Here is a 27357-nt window from a genome sequence, read left to right on the forward strand (position 1 = left end):
TTTAATGTGTGAAAATTGATGCTTTCCATTGTGGGACTCTTGTTCTGATGGCTGCAGTGTTTCTTTTCTGGCTTTCGAACAGCAAAATGTCCAAATTATGAAAGTCACAATATTAAACCCGTTAGGACACAATTGTCCACACCCAGCTTGCACGAAAGTCATTATCTACAGCTAATGGTAAAATTGGGTCTTTCCAGCCCTCAAATTACTAGAAGCATTAATGCTTAGATTACATCAAGAGCTAAAAGAGCCTAACAATATTTTTGACAGTGTATTCTGTGACTGAGTTACAGTATCACTAGGTAACACACTTCTCAAACTGCAAATTGCCTTAATGTTGGAATGCTTTTCTCTAACCGGTGTGAAGAGGTGTGGTGTTCTAATTTTATTTCCCCCACTATTACTATGTCAACTCCCTGGGAAATATAGCAAAGGTAGAGTGATAGAGCTTCATGTAGGAGTTTTGCATCTAATGTTTTACTATTTAACAGGATCTGCGTGTAATATTTGCTAGGGAAGAATACATTTGTAAAGATGAGTGCTTCCAAAACACATCACCCTATTTCTTTTAAATTAGTGTAAAATAACAAATGTACTGCAAAAGACTTTTTTTTTTTTTAATTTGCTCCTAGTGTAGGGTGTAGCAGTTTCGGATGGATTTACTACTTCAGTGGGTGTAGAAACAATCCTTCATTACTTCCATAACTGTATCAAGCACTAAAATATAAATTAAAATTTATGAATATTGTACCTTTAAGACCTTGGTAAACAACGTGAAGTTGCTGTTTACTATGCTCACTGACAGATTATCCTAATGGGTTTCTGTAAAGAGGGGAAGGCAGGCAAAAGATACAGCCCCTTTCTTTGAAGAAAAAAAGAAAAAATGAAAACTCAAAACATTTTAAGTTATTTATAATGCAAAAGGTCATGGCTTACCAGGTCCGGCAAGTCAAATGAAGCTTGTTTTTAAAATTGCAAACTCTTACAGAGGCAAGCTTTAAAAATTCGTCCATAAAATTTAGTTTAATATTGAACTGTGACTTGTTACACAAATTTTGGAATCACTTGTCATCTACAGAAACTAATATGTATAATTTTCTACCTTACTGTGATCTTGTAGAATTACTATATTCTATAGAGACCATAATGTTAAAAATTGTAGAAAAACAGGTAAAATTCAGGGCATCACAACAATATGCAATGATCAATGGAATAACTACTAACAATGGAATTGTATATAATTTTTTATTCATAATTTATTCAGTCAATATTTTTTGAGCACCTACTCTGTGCTACATGCACTGTGTTACATAGAAGAGTTGCAAGGAGGCACAAACATATATGGTGCTGCCCAAATGACACTTACTGTCTAGTTGGTGAAAGAGGTAGTAAACTAAAATATGGCAAAAGTAAACATATAGACTTTCACCCTATGACAAATGCTATGAGGCAAAAAGAATATTATGAAAAATTTAATAGTGAGACCTATCGTAGATTCTCACATCAGGGAAGACATTTAAATTGAAATGTAAAATTTAGGTTAGCCAGGTAGAAGGGGAAGGAGGGATTAGAATATTCCAGACCAAAGTTATAACATCTGCTAAAGACCTCAGACAAAAGAGCACTATAGTTCTAAGTGTGACAAGGGAGGGAGGAGTTAATAAGATATTGGGCCTAACATGGCAAGGACTTGAGCAAAGGAGTTCCATGATATGGTCCAAATTTTAAGAGGATCCTCCATTGATTATTCTGTGATCAATGCATTGAAGAGTGGAGTCAAACTTATTTGGAATTCTGTTGTATTAATCGAGGTAAGAGAGAAGAGTACTTCAACTAGGTTGGTAGTGGTGGCCGTTGAAAGGTGTGTGGTTGTTTGAGATGTATTTAAGGGGAGAATTGACTGTGACTTTCTCGATTTGGATAGCAAATCGAGAAAAACTGTGTTTCATAATATTCTGTCAATTTCTTTGTTTTTTTGAGTGAAGCCATCTTTATTTTATTTCATTTTTTTTAACATCTTTATTGGAGTATAATTGCTTTACAATGGTTTGTTAGTTTCTGCTTTATAACAAAGTGAATCAGTTATACATATACATATGTCCCCATAGCTCTTCCCTCTTGCGTCTCCCTCCCTCCCACCCTCCCTATCCCACCCCTCTAGGTGGTCACAAAGCACTGAGCTGATCTCCCTATGCTATGCGGCTGCTTCTCATTAGCTATCCATTTTACATTGGGTAGTGTATATATGTCCATGCCACTCTCTCACTTTGTCCCAGCTTACCCTGCCCCCTCCCCGTATCCTCAAGTCCATTCTCTACTAGGTCTGCATCTTTATTCCCATCTTGCCCCTAGGTTCTTCTGACCATTTTTTTGGTTTTTGTTTTTTCTGGATTCCATATATATGTGTTAGCATATGGTATTTGTCTTTCTCTTTCTGGCTTACTTCACTCTGTATGACAGACTCTAGGTCCATCCACCAAACTACGAATAACTCAATTTTGTTTCTTTTTATGGCTGAGTAATATTCCATTGTATATATGTGCCACATCTTCTTTATCCATTCATCTGTTGATGGACACTTAGGTTGCTTCCATGTCCTGGCTATTGTAAATAGAGCTGCAATGAACATTTTGGTACATGACTCTTTCTGAATTATGGTTTTTTCAGGGTATATGCCCAGTAGTGGGATTGCTGGGTCATATGGTAGTTCTATTTGTAGTTTTTTAAGGAACCTCTATACTGTTCTCCATAGTGGCTGTATCAATTTACATTCACACCAACAGTGCAAGAGCGTTCCCTTTTCTCCACACCCTCTCCAGCATTTATTGTTTGTAGATTTTTTTGATGATGGCCATTCTGACTGGTGTGAGATGATATCTCATTGTAGCTTTGATTTGCATTTCTCTAATGATTAATGATGTTGAGCATTCTTTCATGTGTTTGTTGACAATCTGTATGTCTTCTTTGGAGAAATGTCTATTTAGGTCTTCTGCCCATTTTTGGATTGGGTTGTTTGTTTTTTTGATAATGAGCTGCATGAGTTGCTTGTATGTTTTGGAGATTAATCCTTTGTCCGTTGCTTCATTTGCAAATGTTTTCTCCCATTCTGAGGGTGGTCTTTTCATCTTGTTTATGGTTTCCTTTGCTGTACAAAAGCTTTTAAGTTTCATTAGGTCCCATTTGTTTATTTTTGTTTTTATTTCCATTTCTCTAGGAGGTGGGTCAAAAAGGATCTTGCTGTGATTTATGTCATAGAGTGTTTTGCCTATGTTTTCCTCTAAGAGTTTGATGGTGTCTGGCCTTACATTTAGGTCTTTAATCCATTTTGAGTTTATTTTTGTGTATGGTGTTCGGGAGTGTTCTAATTTCATTCTTTTACATGTAGCTGTCCAGTTTTCCCAGCACCACTTATTGAAGAGGCTGTCTTTTCTCCGCTGTATATTCTTGCCTCCTTTATCAAAGATAAGGTGACCATATGTGTGTGGGTTTATCTCTGGGCTTTCCATCCTCTTCCATTGATCTATATTTCTGTTTTTGTGCCAGTACCATACTGTCTTGATTACTGTAGCTTTGTAGTCTAGTTTGAAGTAAGGGAGCCTGATTCCTCCAGCTCCGTTTTTCGTTCTCAGGATTGCTTTGGCTATTCAGGGTCTTTTGTGTTTCCATACAAATTGTGAAATTTTTTGTTCTAGTTCTGTGAAAAATGCCAGTGGTAGTTTGATAGGCATTGCATTGAATCTGTAGACTGCTTTGGGTAGTAGAGTCATTTTCACAATGTTGATTCTTCCAATCCAAGAACATGGTATATCTCTCCATGTGTTTGTATCATCTTTAATTTCTTTCATCAGTGTCTTATAATTTTCTGCATACAGGTCTTTGGTTTCCTTAGGTAGGTTTATTCCTAGATATTTTATTCTTTTTGTTGCAGTAGTAAATGAGAGTGTTTTCTTAATTTCACTTTCAGATTTTTCATCATTAGTGTATAGGAATGCAAGAGATTTCTGTGCATTAATTTTGTATCCTGCTACTTTACCAAATTCATTGATTAGCTCTAGTAGTTTTCTGGTAGCATCTTTAGGATTCTCTATGTATAGTATCATGTCATCTGCAAACAGTGACAGCTTTAATTCTTCTTTTCCAATTTGGTTTCCTTTTATTTCTTTTTCTTCTCTGCTTACTGTGGGGAATACTTCCAAAACTCTGTTGAATAATAGTGGTGAGGGTGGGCAAGCTTGTCTCGTTCCTGATGTTAGTGAAAATGGTTTCAGTTTTTCACCATTGAGGACAATGTTGGCTGTGGGTTTGTCATATATGGCCTATATTATCTTGAGGAAAGTTCCCTGTATGCCTACTTTCTGGAGGGTTTTTATCATAAATGGGTATTGAATTTTGTCAGAAGCTTTCTCTGCATCTATTGAGATGATCATGTTTTTTCTCCTTCAATTTGTTAATATGGTGTATTACGTTGATTGATTTGCATACATTGAAGAACCCTTGCATTCCTGAGATAAACCCCACTTGATCATAGTGTATGATCCTTTTAATGTGCTGTTGGATTCTGTTTGCTAGTATTTTGTTGAGGATTTTTGCACCTATGTTCATCAGTGATATTGGCCTGTAGTTTTCTTTCTTTGTGACATCTTTGTCTGGTTTTGGTATCAGAGTGATGGTGGCCTTGGAGAATGAGTTTGGGAGTGTTCCTCCCTCTGCTATATTTTGGAAGAGTTTGAGAAGGATAGGTGTTAGCTCTTCTCTAAATGTTTGATAGAATTCACCTCTGAAGTCATCCGGTCCTGGGCTTTTGTTTGTTGGAAAATTTTTAATCACAGTTTCAATTTCAGTGCTTGTGATTGGTCTGTTCATATTTTCTATTTCTTCCTGGTTCAGTCTCGGAAGGTTGTGCATTTCTAAGAATTTGTCCATTTATTCCAGGTTATACATTTTATTGGCATAGAGTTGCTTGCAGTAATCTGTCATGATCCTTTGTATTTCTGCAGTGTCAGTTGTTACTTCTCCTTTTTCATTTCTAATTCTATTGATTTGAGTCTTCTCCCTTTTTTCTTGATGAGTCTTGCTAATGGTTTATCAATTTTGTTTATCTTCTCAAAGAACCAGCTTTTAGTTTGATTGATCTTTGCTATCATTTCCTTCATTTCTTTTTCATTTATTTCTGATCTGATCTTTATGATTTCTTTCCTTCTGCTAACTTTGGGGTTTTTTTGTTCTTCTTTCTCTAATTGCTTTAGGTGTAAGGTTAGGTTGTTTATTTGAGATGTTTCTTTTTTCTTAAGGTAGGATTGCATTGCTATAAACTTCCCTCTTAGAACTGCTTCTGCTGTGGCCCATAGGTTTTGGGCCGTTGTGTTTTCATTGTCATTTGTTTCTAGGTATTTTTATTCTGTCAGTTGCTATCAATTTCCCTAGTAGTTAAAATCTCAAAGATATCTTAGTCACAATATTAAAATTGCTGGAACTAGCTAGAAGCCCTAGATCCTCAGAAAGGACTGCTAGTGCTATTTTCACACACACACACACACACACACACACACACTTCATTAAAGTAGGTAAGCATTCAAAACCCACCTTTTAACTTTTTCCTAGCACATCTGCACTCTGCAATCCCCTTAACCTTGTTAGATATTAGTCAGTGTGTGGTTATCAATGAAACCTTTTATGTGAATTCTTAAATAGCATTCAACAAGCCCTAAACACAAGACTTTTGAGATCCCTACAGATGTTAGTTGTCTTTTAATAATGAAGTATGTTATTTCGACAGATGTAGATATTTGGAAAACAACTGATAGCTAATAGTTATACCTGCATTTTTGCACATAAACATGTATATTGTAAAATAATGTTATAAGGATTTTGGAGAATTAGAGGTACCAGTGTGAAGGCAAAATAGAAGATTTTAATACTCAAAGGAATGTTAATGATCAGCATCCCTTCTAATACCATTCAAAAGAGTACATTTTTGTCCATTCATATGTTCCAGGTAGTGTTGCAATTGATAGAGCATTCAGTCACTTGCTCAAAATGTACTAATCTTGAAAATTACACTGCTGATTGCTAATTTGTCAGAAATTTAAAGAAAAAACAAAGCATTCCATACAAGTATTTTAAATCAGTGCTGGCATGCATAATAGACATTTCAAGTCTGCCTATCCACCGTTTCGTGGAAAGTTTAGTTACGGTAAAGATTTGGGCTTGATAATGTTATACAGAGTTCCTTTAACAAAAGAAATAGAGACATTCTTCAAGGATTAACATTTTATGAGTCAGGACGGGGGACTAGGACTTCCATTCAAATAAATATATAGGGGAAAAATCCTATGGATAGAATACACAGCTGGTGAAAAACATAATATTCCCACATACATTTCATGTCTTTTTGACATGTGTATCTTCACTGTATACAGACTTATATACATACGGACTTTCCCACAGAAACATGCCACATACATAGAAATGGAATGTGTATTTTACAAATAATTCCTTCACAGACAATCCAGGCAATAAATACTAAGTGAAGTGATAAAACTATCTTTTTCTGTGGCTCACTCAATTATGCAACATTAAACTGAATCTTTTTTTTCTAATAGATTATTTTGAAGGTACTTTCAAGTCACAGAATGACCAAGAATGAATGCTGTTATAGTTCTCCCAATAGCATTTTATTGTGTCACATTTTCAGGGGTTTATGATTACCTGTCATGAGGAAAGTTTTGGAAAGACTAGTTTTCTGCTACAAGGCTCACAGGTGGAGACTTCAAGCAGGAACTAAGTCCAAATAACTAAGTAGTTGTCCTAGCATGAGCAAAAATGGCATATTTTCATCACTCTAGGAAGTCAGAGAGTATAAACCTCATCATTTCTTTTTTCTTCCTGGTGCATCATGTAAGTATTGGTAACCTTTGATTCCAGAGGATGATACCAAAAAATGAGAAGAGAAAACACAATAAAAAGTTTTAGTTATAATTTACAAAATTCCACCTGGGAAAATTGTATAAAAATCTTTAAAAATTTGGAATCGTAATGTCTTCAGAAAGCAAAGGGCTTAAAGATATTCAGACATTACATCATTATTTTTCTTAAGTTTGCCTGAGGAATATTTAGGGGCAGGTATTTTAATGTGGTCTAACAGGGACAAAGAAAGACATAGAACAAATTTTGGCTAGGCGTAAGTTCCATCATAAATCAGCTGTAGCATTAAATATGGTATTCAGAACAAAACCTAAGCTTTCTGAATCTTCCTTAACTGTACAGTTAATCTAGATATATTTGAAAATAATATGATATTATGTTGCTTAAATATAAGAACAATGTTATTAATGTAACTCATCAGCAAATAGAATATATGCTTTAAAAGCTGTTTTACTGGATAAGTTAGAGGAGAAATATATTTAAAACATTTTGATTTTGACTTTCCTCATTCTCCCCCACATAATTAAAATAACCTAATGCGTGTAAAGACAAAACAATAATGAAGCCAAGAAGACTGTATTTGGTAACCCCTCAAGGCAGTATTTGATACAAGTTGACACAATTTCTAATCCCCTACCTTAGAGAAATTCCCAAAGTGAAAAAGATGGCCTACTTGAGGTCCAGTGTTTTTGTCAAGTTGTTTGGGAAGAACAAGGCACACCTGCCCAAAGTACACCAACTTCATAAAATGTAGAAGTTCTGGACTGGGAAGGCATAGAGTTGATGGAGCTAAAATATATTCAGATTCTCCCAGAAACTTTGGAGTAACTTAAAAAAAAAAAAAAGGCTATGAAAATCTAATGGAAATTGAGAACATTTGAGTCTAATTAAGAGAGACACTATTTTTTGTAGCCTTGGATATGCTGATCCAACCATAGGAAGAATCCTGCAGAAGGAAAATGTTGCATGGGAAAGCGTGTTGATAGATAGGTCTTGAGTTGGAAGTATGAGGTCACTGGTTTATATCCTGAGGAGAAAACCTGGACATATTCCATGAAAAACAGCTGCTTTAGTAAAACGTAATGTCTTACACACAAGTGGAATTAAACTAGCTACTGTCATTTTAAGGATTCCACAACTCTCCAAGAGAGGTGGATGTTTGGATTCAAGCCTTTCAGATTTGCTGCTTCAGCACGAAAGTATAATTTTCCTTGAAATAAATCAATAACAGAAAAAAATACATTTCAGTCAGAGTATATACTTTATGACTTGAATTATTTACATTTATTGAGACATGATTTATGGCCCAGGATGGGGGCTATCTTGTGTTTCATGTTTACTTGAAATGAATGTATATTGTATTCTTGTTTGGTGGAGGGTTCTACAAATGTCAGCTAGGTCAAAGTGGTTGACAATGTCATTTAAGTTTTCTGTATCGTTGCTGATATATATATATATATATATATTCTATCAATTATTTGAAAAGGATTGTTGATATCTCTGAATATAAAAATATTTCTTTGTGTAGTTCTGTCAATTTTTGCTTTGAGTATTTTGAATCCCTCTTATTAGGTGAATAAACATTTTCTATTATTATGTCCACTTAGTTTTAAAAAAGTGTAGGTTTTTTTCCCCTGCCAGCTCTGTAGAACTTCAGAGATCCCCCAAGATCATAGTTGACTTCCACTGAGAAGTGTCTTCCCAACTATGGGAGTAGGGGAGTTGGGCTTGATTCCACCATTCTCTGAATCTCAGCACACCCCACCCACGCTCACCCTACCCCTCCTTTTTTAAATACCACTCTTATTGTTTTAATATATTTACAGGGATATATTATCATTTTAACAAAAAGTAATGTTTAAAAACAAAAACATCACTCCTCCCCCCTAGTTTCAGATCCTTATAAGTTGTGTTTCCTATAGCGAAGATAGTTACCGACTGCTGGGCCGCATCCCACAGGCCTGCAAGCCTGTAGTTGCCCAGCCTCCAGACCGAAGAAGAAACCCAGAGACAGTGACAGAGACATCAATTTATTGGACAGGGGAATCTTCAGCAAAAGAAGTTCTGGAGGGACACTCCACCATTTACAGCAGAGGGCAGGCAGGACATATCTACAGTCTTCTCTACCAGGGGGAGGAGGCTACCATTTACAGAGGGAATTGACATCAGGTTGGCTCATCAGTTACCAGGGAAACCAGGAGCTGGGGCACGCCCCTCACAGCCCCTCGGGTTAACGAGCATCACAAGCGCAGATGTTTCCCTTTAATAAACTAGCAGGTGGAGCTGTTCTGGCCTAAAGGGCATGGGGCAGGCACGTTCATGTGAGTAGGGTGCAGATGAAGCAGGGACTGGTCCAGAGTGGATGTACAAAGAGCAAGAGAACAGTCATCTTGAGTGGCTGACCGTACACCAACCCCCCCGGGATTGGGTGGACGCCAGCTGGCTCCTTTCCTTGCCTGGTGCCACTCACGCCAATTGAAGGAGACCAGGTTCGGCAGAGCAGAAGTTTTATTTGTTGATCAAGGTATGGGAAGGGAGAAAGACCCCTTCCACGAAGGGGATGGAGGTGGGAAACTTTTAAGGGGAGGGTATGCCATCAGAATTGCGGAAAGGGGTGGAGACTTACAGAAATAGCTGGAGTATGTGCAGTCCTCTGCACATGGCAGGCACTAATTGTGCCTAGCAAAGTGCAGGCCCCCCATTATGAGCGGAGGTCTCAGGGTGGTAAGGAAGCAAAGGAAACTTTCTAATCCTTTGGGTCTCGTCTGCGCAGGCGCGGCCCTCGTGGTCAGACTGGAACCGGTTCAGGGCGGCTGACTGTCGCCATCTTGGCCCTGTTTGGCTACGGCAGGTTCTGCGGTTTTGCTTCTGTGGCGTCTGCCTTCGTTTCTGTTAAACTAGTACAGCAGTGGGCATAGGCTGACGGATTGTGGTGTGGGGAAAAGAAAGTAGGTTAGTCTCTGTACTGGCGTGGGTCTCTTTCTGGGGACGAGAGGACGCCGTCAGAGAGCCCCAGGCCATTTACTGGTCGATAATTCAGCCTCCGCAGCTGGACCCAGGTGGGGCTCCATGCGCCGTCGTGCTGTACCCATGGCTCCAGGGCCTGGCCTGGTGGAGATCCCTGACTCACAGGACCGGCAAAGCCACTGCACAGGATGCGCGGAAGGGAAACGGGTAGGTTGCCCTGGGGCCCGGCTGTGGAGATGCCAGGTTGGGCATACAGTAGGTGCTGACAAAGTGCTTAGGGATTTGGAAGCTTCGCCCTGCGCAAGCCTCACTGGGGGTTTTGTACAGCAGATCCTTCTCGTGCCAGGAGCAACGCTCTATTTAAAGGGCATTTCAAGGAAGCCAGCTAGTACCCGAATAGTTATGATTACGGGTCCCAGAATTTGGTCTGTGTCTGAAGGGGCCGAGAGCAGGAGCTGGGCAGGAAGTATCACCCAAATGTGAGTTTTAGGCCTGACCGGACCCCTGCCTTTCTTTGAGAGCGGGCACTGTCCTCTTAGCTTGGGGGCCTGGCTATCAGCTCATGCTGCCCACGAGGCTCACTTCCCCACCTGGCTGGAAGGGATGATGCTCATCCTTCAGAAAGGCCTGCCTGGCAGGAGGATCCTGAATGCAGTGATCAATTAGCTGTGTCTGCCGTGGGTGCAGGAGGGAGGAATGGCTATATATGTGCCCAGAATTTGTCATCACTCATCTAAATGCCTGGTCAAGGCCCCACCTCAGATTCTGCTCACACAGAAAAGCATCACAAGACAGAGATGTCAGCTAATGGCTACACGCCGGCCTGTGGCTACAGCCCTGTGGATGGCCGTGAGGACCCAGCTGGCCTGAATACACGAGAGCAGCTACCCTCACCCACTGAGCCACCCCCAGGAAGGCTCCCCACCCCCCCACCACGACATATGGACGCCTTTCTTGCTCTAAGGCCGATTATATATATCAGAGAATTGACATATATATATGTGCCTGATATATATTACAATACATACAATGTTTTTACAAAATGTACCATTTTACAAAAAAATGAGTTGGCTGAAATGTACAGGTATAGATATATTTTAAAACCAAGAAGCGAAAACAAAAAAATGGTCTCCTGAAACAAAGTGACTTTGTTTTATTTTTCAATTCTAGACGTATGATTTAAATTCTGGGAAATCATCCAAATTTTTTGTTCAGACAATGGCTATTAATCAGTTTTGGCTGAATTCGATATTAAATATTTGTTAAGTATGTGTTTCACTAATTTTATGGCCTTTCTCAGTGTTCTAATTAAATAGATCCTTTTTTTTAAATTTGGAAATGTATATTTTTTTACAAGTTAAAATTATACTAAGGAATCTACCGAAAACATGGGGTATTGTTATTACAATACTGTTACCCTCCAATAATTAAAGGAATTGAAGACAACACTAGTGCACAAAGAAAGGAATTGGTCTGTACTCAGTTTTCAGAATACTTAGCCTAGGTAGATAATGTCTGTGATTTCAAGAAAATTCCCACCAAACTTTTTCCCAAATATTTTAACATCCCATTATTTATTCATGTTATATTTTTAATAATCAATTTTTGTCATTAATATGATAGCATCTCCCTGAATATTCCTTGAAAAAGAATGCTTTTGTGTTAAAAGGAAAAAGAGACTCAGTGTCATACAAGGTAGGTAAACATTGGGTTTAATAGTTTCCTTAAGCAAATTTCCTTACCTCCAAAAGTCTTCAGTGTCTTAATTTGCAGTATAATATAATGATATATGTAGTATTCTCTCAAACTCGTTTTCTCATGGAATCCTTTATTCCATGAAGCATCAGAAGAATCTTGTTTTATAGAAATACACCTGTATAGCATCATTCATTCATTCATTCACCTACATGTATGTTTGCTTTCATTAGGCAAAGAGACAGGATCAACAGTTCTTAATATATAGATAATGTCAAGTAAGCGTCACAGAAAATATTTTCTAACTTTTGTCTGGGATACTTAAGATTTTATAGCCACATGCTTTTCCTGTTTAGTTTTCTGTTTACTAATCATAAGAAATATAGTAGAAGGTAGAAAGAAAATAAAAGACTTTATGATTAAAATTAAATTTCACTACAGTATTATTTTGAACCTCAACTAGAGTATTTAAAGAGGAAGTTCATGATAGAATTAATTAATTAACAAAAAATACATTTAAGAAAAGATGGGCCACAAAAACAGTATAAGGCCAAGTATAAGAATCCATTTAAGCAGAGATTAAAACATGTGCGTTTTTATTTCTTATGGTCTTTCTTTTGGGAAGAAAATAGGCATTTTTTTAATCCCCATTTTGTCCTCACATGAGTATAAGGTAAGAGTTCTAAGGTCAATGATAATTCTGCTGTAATGTATATTAAATCAATGTGTGTACTTTTTCTGAATGTTACAAGTCAACTGCTGATAGTTCAAACGCTCTCTCTTTCTTGGATGTCTGCAAGGATGATAACCAACTGTACGGGATGTGGATGATGTGCCTTTCCTGATAGATCCTCTTTTGACTTAAAGTCTGTTGATTGCTCCTTTTGCAATAAGAGCATTTTCAACTACCTGAATCAAGACTTTCATAATATCACTTACTGGTTCTTGACAGCTAATGAAGTGTCAAAGCAGGGCTGATAAACTCCAGAGCCTATCAAGAGGGCTGAGTGTAGCATTTTTTAGATTCTGATTTACTAAATGAGGTGGAAGTCATTATGTTCATCAAACAAACTCAACTATGAACTTTTAAACTAATTTCTTGGTTTTTTTAAGGAGAAGTAATTTCTTCTTATTGAGTACTTAGAAATGGTAAAGCAACAGTTATATTGGGAAAAATTAGAAAATCCTTCTCAATTTTGTAATTATACTAGTTTCTACCACTTGTTGAGTTTTATCAGTAGTGGCATTTAACTTAATAAGAAACAAACGCCTGTTTTAAATAACACCCTTACAACATTAATATAAAATTAAAATAAATTTTTAAAATCTTGGAAATCTTGTTAAAAATGCATTGCTGCTTAGGGACACAGCCAAATACATAACCTCAACTTTTAAAGCAAGTTTTGTGAGGTGGAAGTTCATAAGTTGCTCTTTTCATAACAATTGATTAATTTGAATAGAAAGTTAAAGTATGTGTCTTTGAAAAAATAAACATGTTCCAATTTTAAGTATATAAAATTACTTTCTATTATTTAATCCAAAGTTTAGTGATAACAATATTGTTATAAAGACATGATCTACAAAGATAATCTATTAACTATTTACATGCAAAATAAACAAGTATCAGGAAAATGAAAGTATTAAGATTATCAGTGACCTTAGATAATATTAAAGGACTCTAGTTGCTCACATTGAACTACTCCGAGGGTTTTATTAGGACTGAATAGCACTAATACACACTTTCTCTCCCTGCAGGTCTAAAGGCAAATTTTACCCCTATTGTTCTCTGCATTCAGACTAATGGGAGTGTCTAATTTTGAGTGTGTATTGTGGCCAGCAGGGATTAAAGGGAGGTCATGTTTCGCTCTAAACAAGGTTTATTACTTATCATTCTAACATTGTTATTAGTGCTTTGTTTTGGTTTTTCTTTTGCTGTTTTTCTAAGAGGAAGACAGCCACATTTCCTGATGAAGTATAGAAGAAAGTTTAAAAAGAACTTAAGCTGTTTTTTTTTTTTTTTTTTTTTTTTGCCTACTCTTGAAAAAGAAGTAAATCTGTTTCTGAATTAGATGTTTGTCTTGTGGGGATAAACGTCTCTGTGTCTTGTATTGGTCTAGAGAATCTTCAGTGTCTGCTGTCCTGTCCAGTCCAGAGATGTGCTTGATTTAATGGGCCCTGGGAGAGCAAGGATTTTCCACAAAACAAGCTGGATTTTTAGCTTCATCCTAGGGAATCACTTAGTTGTCCTTTGGGCTCTTAAACCAAACCTGGCTCACATTATATTTAATTTCAATCCCAGAACAGTTCTAAACACGACCCAATCTTGGAATACATTTACAGTAGAATGTTTTTGGAAAAGAGAATAGAATAATTTAAACTTGTCTCATTTTCTGTATAAGGTAAAATTCTTAAATTATTTTGTTTCTTTACAAAATTAATTTTAGAAGTAGTACTATCAGATAACTTTACAAAAAAATTATTTTGGCAGACAAGAATATAGGAAAACTTAATTTTTCCCAAATTATCTATATAGTAATCCTATTTACCCCCTTTTCATTTGTGTATGTAGAAAAATTATAAAATGTCAATGAATTGTTATGAACTAATTTCATTAGGGCATCTGACTTCCATTGCTTAATTAGTTCTGAAATGTGCTCACTTCAAAATTAAATACATTATTAGGGGAAAAATACTTGCGGAGTTCCATCATAAATAGGATATTATTGTCACTAAGATTAGAATGTCCCCAGAACACATTGTGTGGTTTCATCTAGAGACTCTTTGAGTTCATTGGTTTTCAACACCATCCTCTCTCATCTCCCTCCTACCCCTCTGTAGGGAAATCTGATTCAAACAAAATCCTTTTATAAGTAAGCCTGAAGCCTTCATGATCAAAATTCTAGTTATAGAGGTGGGACATTCTAGTTATAGAGGTGGGACATGCCAAGTGAATGCCCTCCCTCCCCACATCCCCCAGAAATGACAATTAAAAAAACATCTCAGGTGAACAACTTCTATTTTTCAACTGACAAACTTAAATTGCATTTGTTTGTGGCACTCATATACTATATAGTTTAGAGAATGAAGAGACTAGGAGTAGTAAGGGCAGCAGGATAAATTATGAGTTATCTAACCCATATGCACTATTTTACATGATAAACGTATCCATTTTATCCACCTAATTGGAAATCCATCTATTCATTCATTCAGTAAACATACAGTAAACACCTTTGTCAGCCAAATCTGGGGTTTAGGTAATTCGTATCCCCAGCCACACACAGCTGCCTCTTGGATTTGGTTACTTGATTTATCCTTGGGAATATTCACATCATCTCCTGGACTTCCTTGTGACCTTCTCTCTCCCTCACAGCTCTAAGAATTAAATAGATTCTTGTCTCAGTTACAAAGGGACACCCACAAACACTGAATTACATATGTTCTCTAGTAAGTTCACGCTTGGACATACCAGTTTTTGTCAGTGATTGAGGAAAACTTTTTTTGCTCCCATAAATGTGTTTTGGGATGGAAATAATGGAAAAATACTGATGAAATACTCAATTTATTTATTCAATAAAAGGTCATTTGCTCAGCATTACGGCAATTCAAATAAATCATTCTTAAGCAGTTTTAAAAAAATTCTTATAGTGAGCATATGCAACACATAATGGGTGACTAAGTGGTTTATAACTATTTAATTCTCCATATGTGTATATTTTACACAGTTTTGTTACTGGAGAAATGAAATATTCAATTTGTAAGTATCAGAATAAGTTTGCTTTCTTTTAGTCATGTGGGGAAATGCTAGTTATTTGAAGAACACACTGACACATATGCTGTGGTGTATGTAAATGGAATGACCAAGACTGCCTGAAAAATCAAACTTTCAATTATGTTAATCAGATAAGCGTCCTTTTTTTTTTTACTTTGCTAATGATACAATGCTTACCACTCATAGGCAATTAATGCACAGTTGCTGGTGAACTCATTGATGATGGAAACCTGCCTGTAAAGGAGCCTTACAAATAAAACAAAAGACAGAATCTAGAAACAAATTTTAATCCTAGATCACTAGCCCATCACTTAAAGCACCAAATTAAACTGATTTGAATTGTAAAAGAAGTATCTACATTTCAATTCTAAATTTTTACTGACTAATCATCTTGCACAGAAATGAGTGATCAGTTATAATATATGTTTGTATTAATAATTTTTGTCCACATTGAAACATTTAGTTGATTTATATAATGATGACATTTAAACTTTCATTGTTATTCTTCCAAGAAGTAAAAATTAACATTATGCATTAGTTATTTTGTAAATTGTTTCCAACTTTTTTTTTTTGATTATATGCCTGTGCCCTAAACTTACTGCCATCAGCTATCAGGCAGCAAAAATAAGGAGAAAAAATTAAAGTCACAATTTTTTAGAGATTTATTTAGAAAGAGGATTGAACTGAGAGCTAGGAGACCTGAATTTAAACCTGGCCTCTGCAACTGTTAATGGTAGAGTCACTCATGCTCTTTTGCAAATGGAGGCAATCAGACTACAATCTAAAGTAGATCTCAAATTCAATAATTAATTATCTAGTTAATCATTTCCTCTACAGATAATTAGACCCATATGCCACTGTGGTAACTTTATATCTAAAAGAACTAAACACATAGTCTAATGCCCATGCAGATAAATGGCATGCAGTTAATGCATTCGTGTGTGTAATGGTCAAAGTGTGTGAGGCATCAGAGGAGGGAGTGATACCTACTAATTCTTAAGGCTTTCATAGGAGAGATGGCTTCTAACTGTACCTTGAAGCATGAGAACATGGAAAATAAACTAGAAGCAAGAGGGGGGAGGCTAGATTTAGAGAAGAGTAAAGTGGCCATTTCTGATAGAGTTGTGGGAACTTATAGAAATAGGCATAGAACAAGGTAGCAAAGGAAGATTAGGGACTGTGACTTTTATTAGGGAGACTGAGCGAAGGTGATAGTGGTGGGTGTAGGTGCTTTTTTTAAAAATAAAAACATTACGGTTTTGAAATTGGCTCTGGTCAATTTTTATAATAATGCCTTGAACAATATGTTAAAATTGAGAGAAATTGAAGATAGGGGACCAGTTAAACTATTGCTATAAACTATAGCAATAAACTATTGCTATTGCATTAATTTCTGTGTTTAATGTTACTAAACAAAACTCTGAAAAACTTTATTCATATGATTATTATATATAAAATGACTACAGTAGTGCTTAGCACATAGAATTTTTTAAAGTAGCCATTTTATGGCCACATTATAAATAATTTAGGGTTTAGATGGCATAATTTTATTGGTTATTTGAATGTAATATATAATTAGAAAATCTAGTCTATAATCTGACATATAATACATATCACAACATTTACTTATTCCTAGATGTTATTATATTTACTTTTTCTAGTTTTTGCTGCCTTTTTTTTTTAAAGGTGTTTCAAATACTATTTATTGAGACACTTGCTTCTATGTGCCAAGACGAGGTATATACCAGGAAAAGGTTCTAGGATTAGGAATACAAATATAGGTAAAAGCAGCATATTTTAACTCTAGAAAGGGAGCCAAAAAGATAAAGCGGTGATTAACCTACATTATTACATGGTACTGTTTCACAAAGGAAGGCATGATATACTGTCCCTTAGAAGGCTGGAGAATTCACAGGAGAGGCGTAACCTAGATCCTGAAATCTGAGTAGGTTCACACGGTAAGTGAACACGGAAACCATTGGGAGATAGACCACATTCTAAGCTGTGGTAACTATAGATAGCAGACCATTGAGGTAACTGGAAACAATTCTACCCATGCGTGTGTGTGTGTAAATATATATATTTATAAATCATTATATATAGGTACATACACACACACAATCTACGGTGAACGAGCCCAAAAACGTGCGGAACATACAAAGGGCTCAAATGATATGTTGGAAATTTCTAGACAGGTTTTAAAGAGGCAAGTGATGTAATATCTTTGCTTTGAAGTTTGATCCATTCCTTGTTTGAATGAATATATTACTAAGAAGTTGTTATTGCTGTAGTTTCTTGAATTGATGGGTGGTCTGTATCCTTAAACCTTGCAAGTTTCAGAATGTCTGATATTGCCTCTCTTTCTTGCTGGGTATAAACTTATTGAGTCACATATGTTTTCAGTTGGGTATTTGCACAAATTCCTTTTTTGTTTTCTGGCAAATAATCTTGCTTTCAATAAGGATGAAGCCCACCTGATAACTTTCCTTCAATAGTTGACTGGGTTTTTATTAATGGATTCCAAATATATTCTTCCTTTATTTAGGAAGTTCCATAACTGATCCTCTGTAAGATTAGATTTTCTTGGAAGATGGTGACATTTCAGTCTGCAGATAGGTTTATTTTTAGGTTTTATTTCCTATCTTTTATTCTTATTATCTTCCCAATCAATTTCATCTCTTTCAATGAAAATTTGATTTTGTTATTACTTAGTTTGGAACTTTGGCAACAAGACTCAATCCTCTCTCTTCTTTGTCAGTTCCTCTTTCCTATGCTTTTCAATTGCATTTTGGTCAACTTTTTATCTCCTGACAGTGAGTGAGCGAGCTGGAGGAGTTCACTCTCTCACTGTTGGAGTATACAATTGTTGTTTTGACTTGAAAACAAGCTTCACATTTTTTAATATATTTTCTTCTAGGAAAATATATTCTTTCATATTTTGGCGATAGGTGTGTGTCTTGTGAAACTCCATCAAAGACACTGTGGAGTAGTCTGGTGTTCACACCTTCTACTCCTGCTTTCACTGTAGTTTACCTACAGTGATTTCCTTTAGTAGAAGGATAATGCACACACAATAAATATTGAGCATGTGTGTGTTATTAGAACAGTACTTGGCATATAAGTGTTTGTTATGATGTTGCTGCTGCTTTTGTACTTTAGCTGTACTTCTGCTTTTTATGGACATTTTCCAGTAATTTTATAGCCATATAGACTCCTACAGCTTGTTTATGTAATAAAGCATTTATGGATGGAAGGTCTGTGATTCGTTACATTTTAGTTACTAATTACATCATACCTGGGATATTTGTTTTGTAGAAAGATTATTCTGGAGGCAGTGCATAACATGGCTTGTTGGTATAAACCTAGAAAGGAAGTTCTATTAGAAGATAATTAGAATAATCAAGGGAAGAAATTTTAAGGAATTGAACTACGACAGTGGCAGTGAGGATATAAGCAAAAGCAAGTTACAGGAGAAATTATAGTGTTGAACAAAACTGAAGTGATGGAATGGGTCTCTGGATGATGAAGAGGCTCTGGTTTGTACAATTCTTTGGATGAGTGATACTTGCAACCAATTTAAAAATGTACAGAAAGGTGATGATGTAAATGGAAAAAAGAAAAGAGTGAGTTCTGATCAATTCCTGCAGACTCTGAGATATTTGTGCAATATGTAAATAGAGGTTACTAGTAAGCCTTTGTTTGGCTTTTGGGGGGAAAATCTGTCTTTGAAGACATACATATGAGACATGTCAAAATACTGCTAGTGACGAAAGCCATAGTTGTGGATAAGATTACACACAGAGTTATTATTGTATAAAAAGACCAAGTACAGAGCAAATAAAATAATATAAATATTTAAGAAACTCTTAACTAAGGTGAATTATGTGATAGTGAGAGGTAACCAAACTTCTCAACAATCAGTTCTTAGTGTTCTCCAAAGTATATTCTTATATTTCTCACTTTTTCTTTTCAATGATCATTTCTTAGTATTCTCAAAAATTCTGCCGCCTTAGAGGTAGTGCAGAGGAGGACAGAGCCTGGCCTCTGGTGTCAGGAATTAGAATCTTGACTCTATATCTCACAAGCTTTATGACCTAGGATATTCCCAATATCTATCTGAGTCAATTTCTTCATGAGAAAATATGGAAATGAAAGTTTCCACCTCAAACTGTTGTTGTGGGCCTTACATAAATATACTAATAAATCATTCAGCAGTTTTTCTGGCATATAATAGGCACTGAAAACTTATTTCCTTTGTATTTTCTCTTCTGTCTACTGGTTTTTATTCATGTCCTCTTACACTTCCGTGTAAGAAGGTTAAAAAACTAGTCCTCGATGAACAAAATAAAGTCAGAAAAATAAGGTGAATTTTCCCACAATATAGCTTTATTAATCTCTAAAAATTATTCTTTATTTGTGTTTTTTTGGTCCTTTCTAAACTTTTTGCTGATTAAGTATGAAATGGTAATGATAGTAAATAGCACTTGTTTTGTTGTTTTGTTTTTATAGTGCAACCTTTCCTTTCAGCCCTTATTTTGTTTTTGGAAATTTAAATAATAATCTAGGGAGCGATGAAATACAGAATCTCAAAATTTTGGGACCTTGATGAACTTTCCAATAATATCTAGATGTGATCATCATTTAGTCAAAATATTTTGGCATCATATAGACCCAAACTTTGACTACTTTAAATAGCATCTTTGTTCTATGAAAAGGACAAAGTTCAAGTCATGGAAAAAGGACATAAGCCTAAAGCCATCAGTGAATATAGGCAGTTCATTGGAGTCCAGCAACTGGTGGGGTCCTATTACCTTTCATGCTATAAAACTTAGAGAAGGGAGGGTATTGAAGGGAGGGAGAAAGGAAGGAGGAGAGAAATAGAAATGTCATGGAAGTCAGAAATATAGAGAACAGGATGGCTATTGTTTGGATTTGAGGTTAAGTGTACAGCAGTTCTCTATCCAACTATGAAAAAGTCTAGTTCTGGGCGGTCTTGCATTCTAGAAAGCAGTATTCACTTTATTGCCTTTTTGAAATCTGATTCGATCATTGTAATGTAATCATCTGTATAGATCTGTGCTTATCCTAAAGATAATCAAGATACCACAGGAACTATACAACTTTCTTATGTAGAGCTGAATCTACATATGTGATTTTGATGTAAATTTTGTCACCTTTTATTCTTTTCGTATATTAAATATACAAGAAGAGCATTAACTTATAAAATAATTTTTCAGTATCTTAAATAACGTACTGATAGTGACTGCTAACAATGTCTTTTCCTTTTTCTTTATTCAAATAGAGATACATTAGAGATCCTGATGTATTCCAGGGGAAAAGGCAAATCTGAAAATTTATAAATAAATAAGTATAATGAAAATGACAGTTGACTCATTAGAAGAGAATCACAGTTCTTCTCTCATGATTATTTGATAGGATATTCTGATTAAAGAACAGATAGATTAAAATTTCTTTTCTCCTTTTGCTCCATGATATTAGATTTAAAAAATCTATCAAATGGACTTTGTGTCTTGAACGTCTAAGATTCATAAGATTTTTTAGTATTACATCACAAGAGAGTGCAATCTATTTATAATTGAAAACAATGCTGCTTGAAATTATATGAATTGATTTTCCCTTCCAGAACATCTATACACTTATGCTTACTGTCTGCATTGTCTTATAGCATGTCATAATAATGTGATAATAGGTAGCATTTATTGAACACAGACTATTTGCTTGGCCTTGTGACCACTTTATCTTTCATTTTGTCATTAAGCAAATTATAGAAACACTAAATCATTTGGTGAATCTGGAATAAACAAAATGTTTGCTTAATTATCTTTCAAATTTAAGAATACATAGTTCATTAAGAGTGCTTGTCTGAAATGGCACTTTTGATTACAGTCCTACATTTACTTTTCTCTATGGTTGACACGGCATGTAGAAGTTGAAGTAATGTCTCAACAAGGGAAAAACTGAATTGCACCCAAAAAGAATTAGCGCCTTTGTATGCTTTAGTCTACTAGGATTCACCAAAGTTGAGCTGATTCTATAGAAATTTAGGTTTTTCTAAAGTAACATTTGTTGTTGTTTGACTAAATGTGAACATAGGCAAGATGTAAGAAAGTAGTGGAGTATTAAACATCTCATATTACTGAATATTAATTTTAGTTCCAGTACCAAGTTGTGTAATGGTAAGATTTACATAACAGAAGCTGAAAAGAAACACCTAAAATTCTTTGACTCTAAAGGAGTAAAGTCCAAGTTGAAGTTATTTAATATCAATTGCAGCTGAACATGTCTACATATAAGGAAAATAAAATGATACATTTAAGTTAAAAATCATAAAGGAAAACAGAATATTTAAAAATGTGAAATCTAGACTTTGAGAAAAAAATCTCTGATTTTAACCTAGGTTTTTTCACCCTGAAAAGCGGTGAGATAATCTAAGCAATCCAGAATTTGCCCTGGCTCACTGCCAAGAAGGTCTCAAAAAGACTCCTCTCTCAGTTACAAAGCAATGTGTGAAGTCCCTGATACAGAGGAACATCTAAACAAATTGCAGCAAAAGGAATGATGAGGCAAAGTTAAGTACATTTGAAAGGAATGTAGAATAGCTGCTAACCTGTACTCCAGGAAAAATTGCCTTTTTGTTTAATGAAATGATCCAGCAGTAACATTTTTTAAAGTGTAGTTTGTTTCTAGAGTGATTTCACATGTAAATGACTAAAGACTTTCTCTAAGTTGTCGGTACCTAGGAACCAATAATTTTCCCTGAACTCAACCTGTAACATATTTTTCAATTGTATGAATATTTTCATTGTTTAAAATTGTGATATAGAAAGTCATTATTTTTGCTATTTAAAGTTCAGCATACAGAAGTTGGCAAACAAAAAAGAATACTGTTCTTAATATGACCATTACATTTAATATTAATGTAAATCAAGGAGCATAGTGCTCTTCTTATTTATCCCTTCACCATACAAAATTACTGATGTTAACAAGTTAGCACACTTGGTAAGAAAGTAGAAAAGTACTTTTTTCATTCAGCTCCATCTGGACCCTAATTTCCTACTTGTAGTCGAGAAGATCAAACATTAATATTTAACCTCTACTTATACAAACAGGTAATCTTTAACTGAGTGTTTACTATGCAAACTATTGCAGTAATTGTTTTATGAATTATCTAATTTCACCTTCATAATAACTCTTGGGAGATTTATTATTAACCCCATCTTCCAGAACTCGAGGCCCAGGTAGTGTAAGGAACTCATGCTAGTTTACACACCTTGTACGTACTGAGGTGGTGCTTGTGTTTTCACCTATAACTGTGACTCCATGTTCTATGGCTGTAGTAGTTGTCTTCCTATAACTTCTTCCACGTTATGCTTAGACCTCTCTTTCATGGTTTCTCTGCATTTCAAATTAAAATCAATCCTTGTGTCTCTTAAATGACCCTCCCAATGATTAATATCTCTATGTAATTTTCTTGGTTTAGACTCAGCTGGCTTTTTAAATTTTTTTAGTTTGCCTAGCTACCTATAGTTTAGTCTCTCTGGTATTAGGGTAGAATTATAGTGTTTAGAATTGGAAAAAAGAGTGAAGGTTATCTAGTCTATTTGATAAACAGATCTCTTTATACAACCTTTCAGTCAATGCATGAATATATCCAGTGATACAGCCCCTGTCTCTGGTAATAGCCCTTTCCATTCTTACACAGCTCAGGGTGCCTGAAATATCAGTCTTACATTGACTCTCTGTAGCATTGATCCTTTACAATCATTTCGTGAGAGGAATGGCATTTACATTCAGATATCATGTGGTGGATTCTCTGTTCTTTCTTTCTGGAGACTCACAGCTCTCATTTATTTCTGATGATGACTTGCATGAATGAAACTCCCTTGATCTGTTTCCTCCTTCCCTCCTTCCTTCTATTCTTCCTTCCTTCCTTTTTTTTTTTTTTTTTTTTTTTTTTTTGTCAGAGGTAGAGAATAAGATAAGACAAGCCCAGTATTGTACTGTTTCTCATGAAGAAATTAGAAAAAGCATCTTTTAACAATGTATTAACAATTAATTCTTCTAATTTTGTGTGTAAGATGTATAGGTAGGTAGGTAGATAGATAGACAGGCAAGCATTCAATTTAATATTCATGACCTGGTAATATGGAAAAGAAATCATGTGAGTTGTGGATGATGAGCTATTAACTATATATCTCCTTACGTGAGGGAATGTTAATTCTGGTAGATAAGTCATTTATAGGAATGATTGTAATAATTGACAGTGTGATGCAGATTATGAGTAATTCAAGCAAAATATTACAAATAAATTAATTCTATGAGAATTCTTAGGGATTGCATTTGAACTAGCTTGGAAGAGTGATACTATTTTCTCTAGGTGGCATATAGTTGTAGGTGTCAGGAACAATGGCAGGAAAGGCTAATAAGTGGACGACCACAGAGCATGTTTTCCTGGAGGGTTGTGGACATGAGAAAGAGTACTGAGGTGGGGTCTAAACACAGATGGTGTTGATCTGACCTTTAAGGCTAAGTTAAGGAGTTTGAACTTTATTTTCTATTAAAATAATAGTTTTGATAAGATGGAAAAGGCAATAAGAGAAATAAAGCAGGCAACTTACCAAATGACTAATGTCCTGGGATAGGGCTGGGACATTGAAGCGGAAGGGTCTTCATTTCGGCTTCCTCTCCTTGGAAGGCACATTCTACATTTTATGGAGGCTGATGAAAAGGTTCTGTGTGTGCACGGTAAAAATCTGAATCATTGATTCAGGGCACATTTCTGGAGACTCCTCAACATTTCTATCCCATGAGAGATGGGTTGTGGTGGTATATATATATATATATATAAACCTAATTTCAATTGAAGCAGATAAAGAAAACCTCTTTGGTGATGATCAACACTTACCTCTCTAGTGAAAAGGTGGACTTACTGTTATATCTATCTGAAGATGTTTTTGTCACTTAAGGTGTAGGTCTAAAAAAGTTCAGTATTTGCCTGTTCACAACAAAAGCAAATTGGAAATCAATAACAAACTGAAAAATTGGGGTCATGTAGTAAAATTTATTTAATTCAATGTTTTCATAAAAGCCTAACTCAGTTGATCTATTATATATGTCAGTTACAAAATATTACAAAGGATTTAGATGGTGAAGTTAATGATTTAATGGTCAAAAAGACGTAAATAAAAAGAGGCCTCAAACAACCTAGGAGGTTGAACAGTGTTTTCCCCACACTACCTCTGCTCTGTTGGTCCCTATGCTTATCCTTCTAGCAATGACTTGGAGCAAATGAAACCACTTAAACAAGTCTTAGTAAAGTTAAAGACATTTTGTATACAAAGTGACCATTCTGATCTATTACTACATGCAGAGATTGCACCAGCCCAATTGTTTGGACAAGGTATTTCTCTCCTTTCTTGTGTAGGAGTGTGTGGTCTTGAATATGAAATCAGCAAACTAATGGGAGTATAACTCCCACTTCAATGAAATGTAAAGAAGTCCTGTATATTTTTTACTACCACAAAGAATAACCACTGATTTGTAACTACAACAGGCAGCAGCCTCATTACCATGTACCAATAGTCTGTGTTCATATAGGACCTCACATTAACACCCAATGTCTTGCTTTGTTACCTTGCAGAAATGTTGGAATCCAACAATGTGATCACTTTCAATGGCTTGGCCAACAGCTCCAGTTATCATACCTTCCTTTTGGATGAGGAACGGAGTAGGCTGTATGTTGGAGCAAAGGATCACATGTTTTCATTCAACCTGGTTAATATCAAGGATTTTCAAAAGGTATCTTTATTCTAATATATGTACTATTCTTTTGAAACAATTCAAGTTATATAGAATTTTCTAGTTATTTAACAGTGTGACAACTGAAAAAAATTGTTTAAATTAATATTTTATCTTTTCAGACACAAATAAAAATAATGCACTGATCTATCACAAATCAGTGGATGTAGTAAACCGTCAAAATTATCAGGGAGGAAACTGTACTATTTTCAGTGATCATTATAAGAAATACTAACTTTAGCTTATTCTTCCACAGTTCTATCATTTTTCCTGCATAAAATTAAATACCTAAAGCATTATAGAAATATATCATAATTGATTTCATGTACTAGGTATATATATTTATATATAATTTACATATCTCTCTATATTGCCAGCACATGCAGAGTTCATCACTCATCATACACATGCCTCATCTGAACGTTGCCTGCGTTTGGAAAGTTTATTAGAGCACAGGCACTCTCATTCATTTACATATTGTCTATATCTGCTTTCATTCTACAATGGCAGAGCTGAGTAGTTGTGATAGAAATCATCTGAATCACAAAGCCTAAAATATGTACTATCTGGCCTTTTAAACAAAAAAGTTGGCCAAACCCTGATCACAAAGATCAGTTTTCAGTGTCAGGTTTTTGCAAGTATGGACATTTAGAAACTAGCCTTCTATCAGTATTTTTAATATACTTTATTGTGTTTCTGGATTATTTAATTAATAAGCTATACAGTTTGGAAAAAAAAATATGGATTGACAGATTAGTGGAAATTGTGCTACTGAGTCTATATGCTGTATTCTAAGTCAGACAGTTTTTTTTCAGTCGGTATTTCCTGTCAGTTCTCTGAGGAACAAAGATCTTTATGCAACAGCTTTCCCAAGAGTGGTAATATAACATGCTTTTTAGGGTGCATACACTTTAACGTATGTATGTGTGTGTGTGTGTGTGTGTGTGTGTATATATATATATATATATTAGTTTTGCTGCTTCTTAACACTTGGTATTAAAGTCGTGTGCCTCAACTTTTTATAAACTGTAACATATTGGACAGTTATTTTTAAAAAGTAACAGAATTGTAAAAAGCTTTTTTTCTGGTTGGAGAATGTTGTTTTGGGATAAAGTGAAGATTTAATTTCAGGGCTGATTCATATCTCTAATAGAGTATACTGCTAAACCTAAGACTTTTACTTTTCTTCTGTTACCCAAACATTAAAATTCTGACTATATATTAAGAGATTTGATTCATAACATATAGTCAAATAAAATGGCACTGCCCTTAATGATATATTTTGGAATTAAGATATAACATTTAAAAATCACCTTGGATATTTCTTTTTTTGATTTTTCAATATATTAGATTTTGAAGCTTCCTCAGATTAACAATATCCCTAAGGTTATCTACTATCTAAGAAAACTGATTATCCATTGTTTTTTCTGAAATGATAAAAATATTTATCTTAGCATCTTTTGTAAAGGTCAAAAAATAAGCAAGTTTTTGTTGTTTTAGTGAAAGATAACCATCCTTTATAAAATGAATGAAAAATCTAAGATGATTAGGAAGACTACATATTTTAATAACAGGAGGTTATATCAGTTCAAATTTTCAGTGTTTATAGAAATTTCATCATTTTATGAAATCCATATATATGAATATATGTATATACTTATTATATCTATGTATCTATTGTATATATCTATATATCTATAAATAGAAAATATTTGAGCACATCTCACCTCAGAATATGTTTAATGTATTCAACATTTTTTCTGAATAAATATTCTTAATTTGGTTTATATATTCAATTGGCTCTAAAATTGAAAAGAACTAAATTGTCATATAAACAACCTACTATTTTATAGGTAAGAAAAATCCTAGAGACATTTGTGTGCCCAGGATGCATCACTTGTAATAAACATACACTGAAATAATGGGTTAAATAAAAGTTACGTGACTTGCCCAGTGTCATAGTGTTCTTCTTATAGGCTCTTGATTCAGATCATTATTCTAATAATAGAAGACATATTTCTAATTTTAAAGCATTCATTTCAATACATTATTTAATTTTAATTATATCACACTCTTTATAAGGGTAAATATAGTTTACTTAAGGATTATATCTGTTTGTCTATATTGTCTATTAATGCTCTTTTTAACGTATATGTAATATTATTCAACAACTTTTTCCTAAG

General features: G+C 34.9%; 1 protein-coding gene across 1 annotated transcript in view; it reads left to right on the top strand.

Moving 5' to 3' along the window:
* Positions 1-27357, top strand: part of SEMA3A (semaphorin 3A) — a 232946-nt gene that overhangs the window by 35278 nt on the left and 170311 nt on the right. Inside the window, exon 2 of the mRNA XM_004263415.3 lies at positions 25017-25174. Coding sequence (XP_004263463.1) covers positions 25017-25174 — 158 coding nt within the window. The remainder of the gene's footprint in view (positions 1-25016; positions 25175-27357) is intronic.

The sequence above is a fragment of the Orcinus orca genome, chromosome 9, assembly GCF_937001465.1.
Source record: "Orcinus orca chromosome 9, mOrcOrc1.1, whole genome shotgun sequence".
Classification (NCBI taxonomy): domain Eukaryota; kingdom Metazoa; phylum Chordata; class Mammalia; order Artiodactyla; family Delphinidae; genus Orcinus; species Orcinus orca.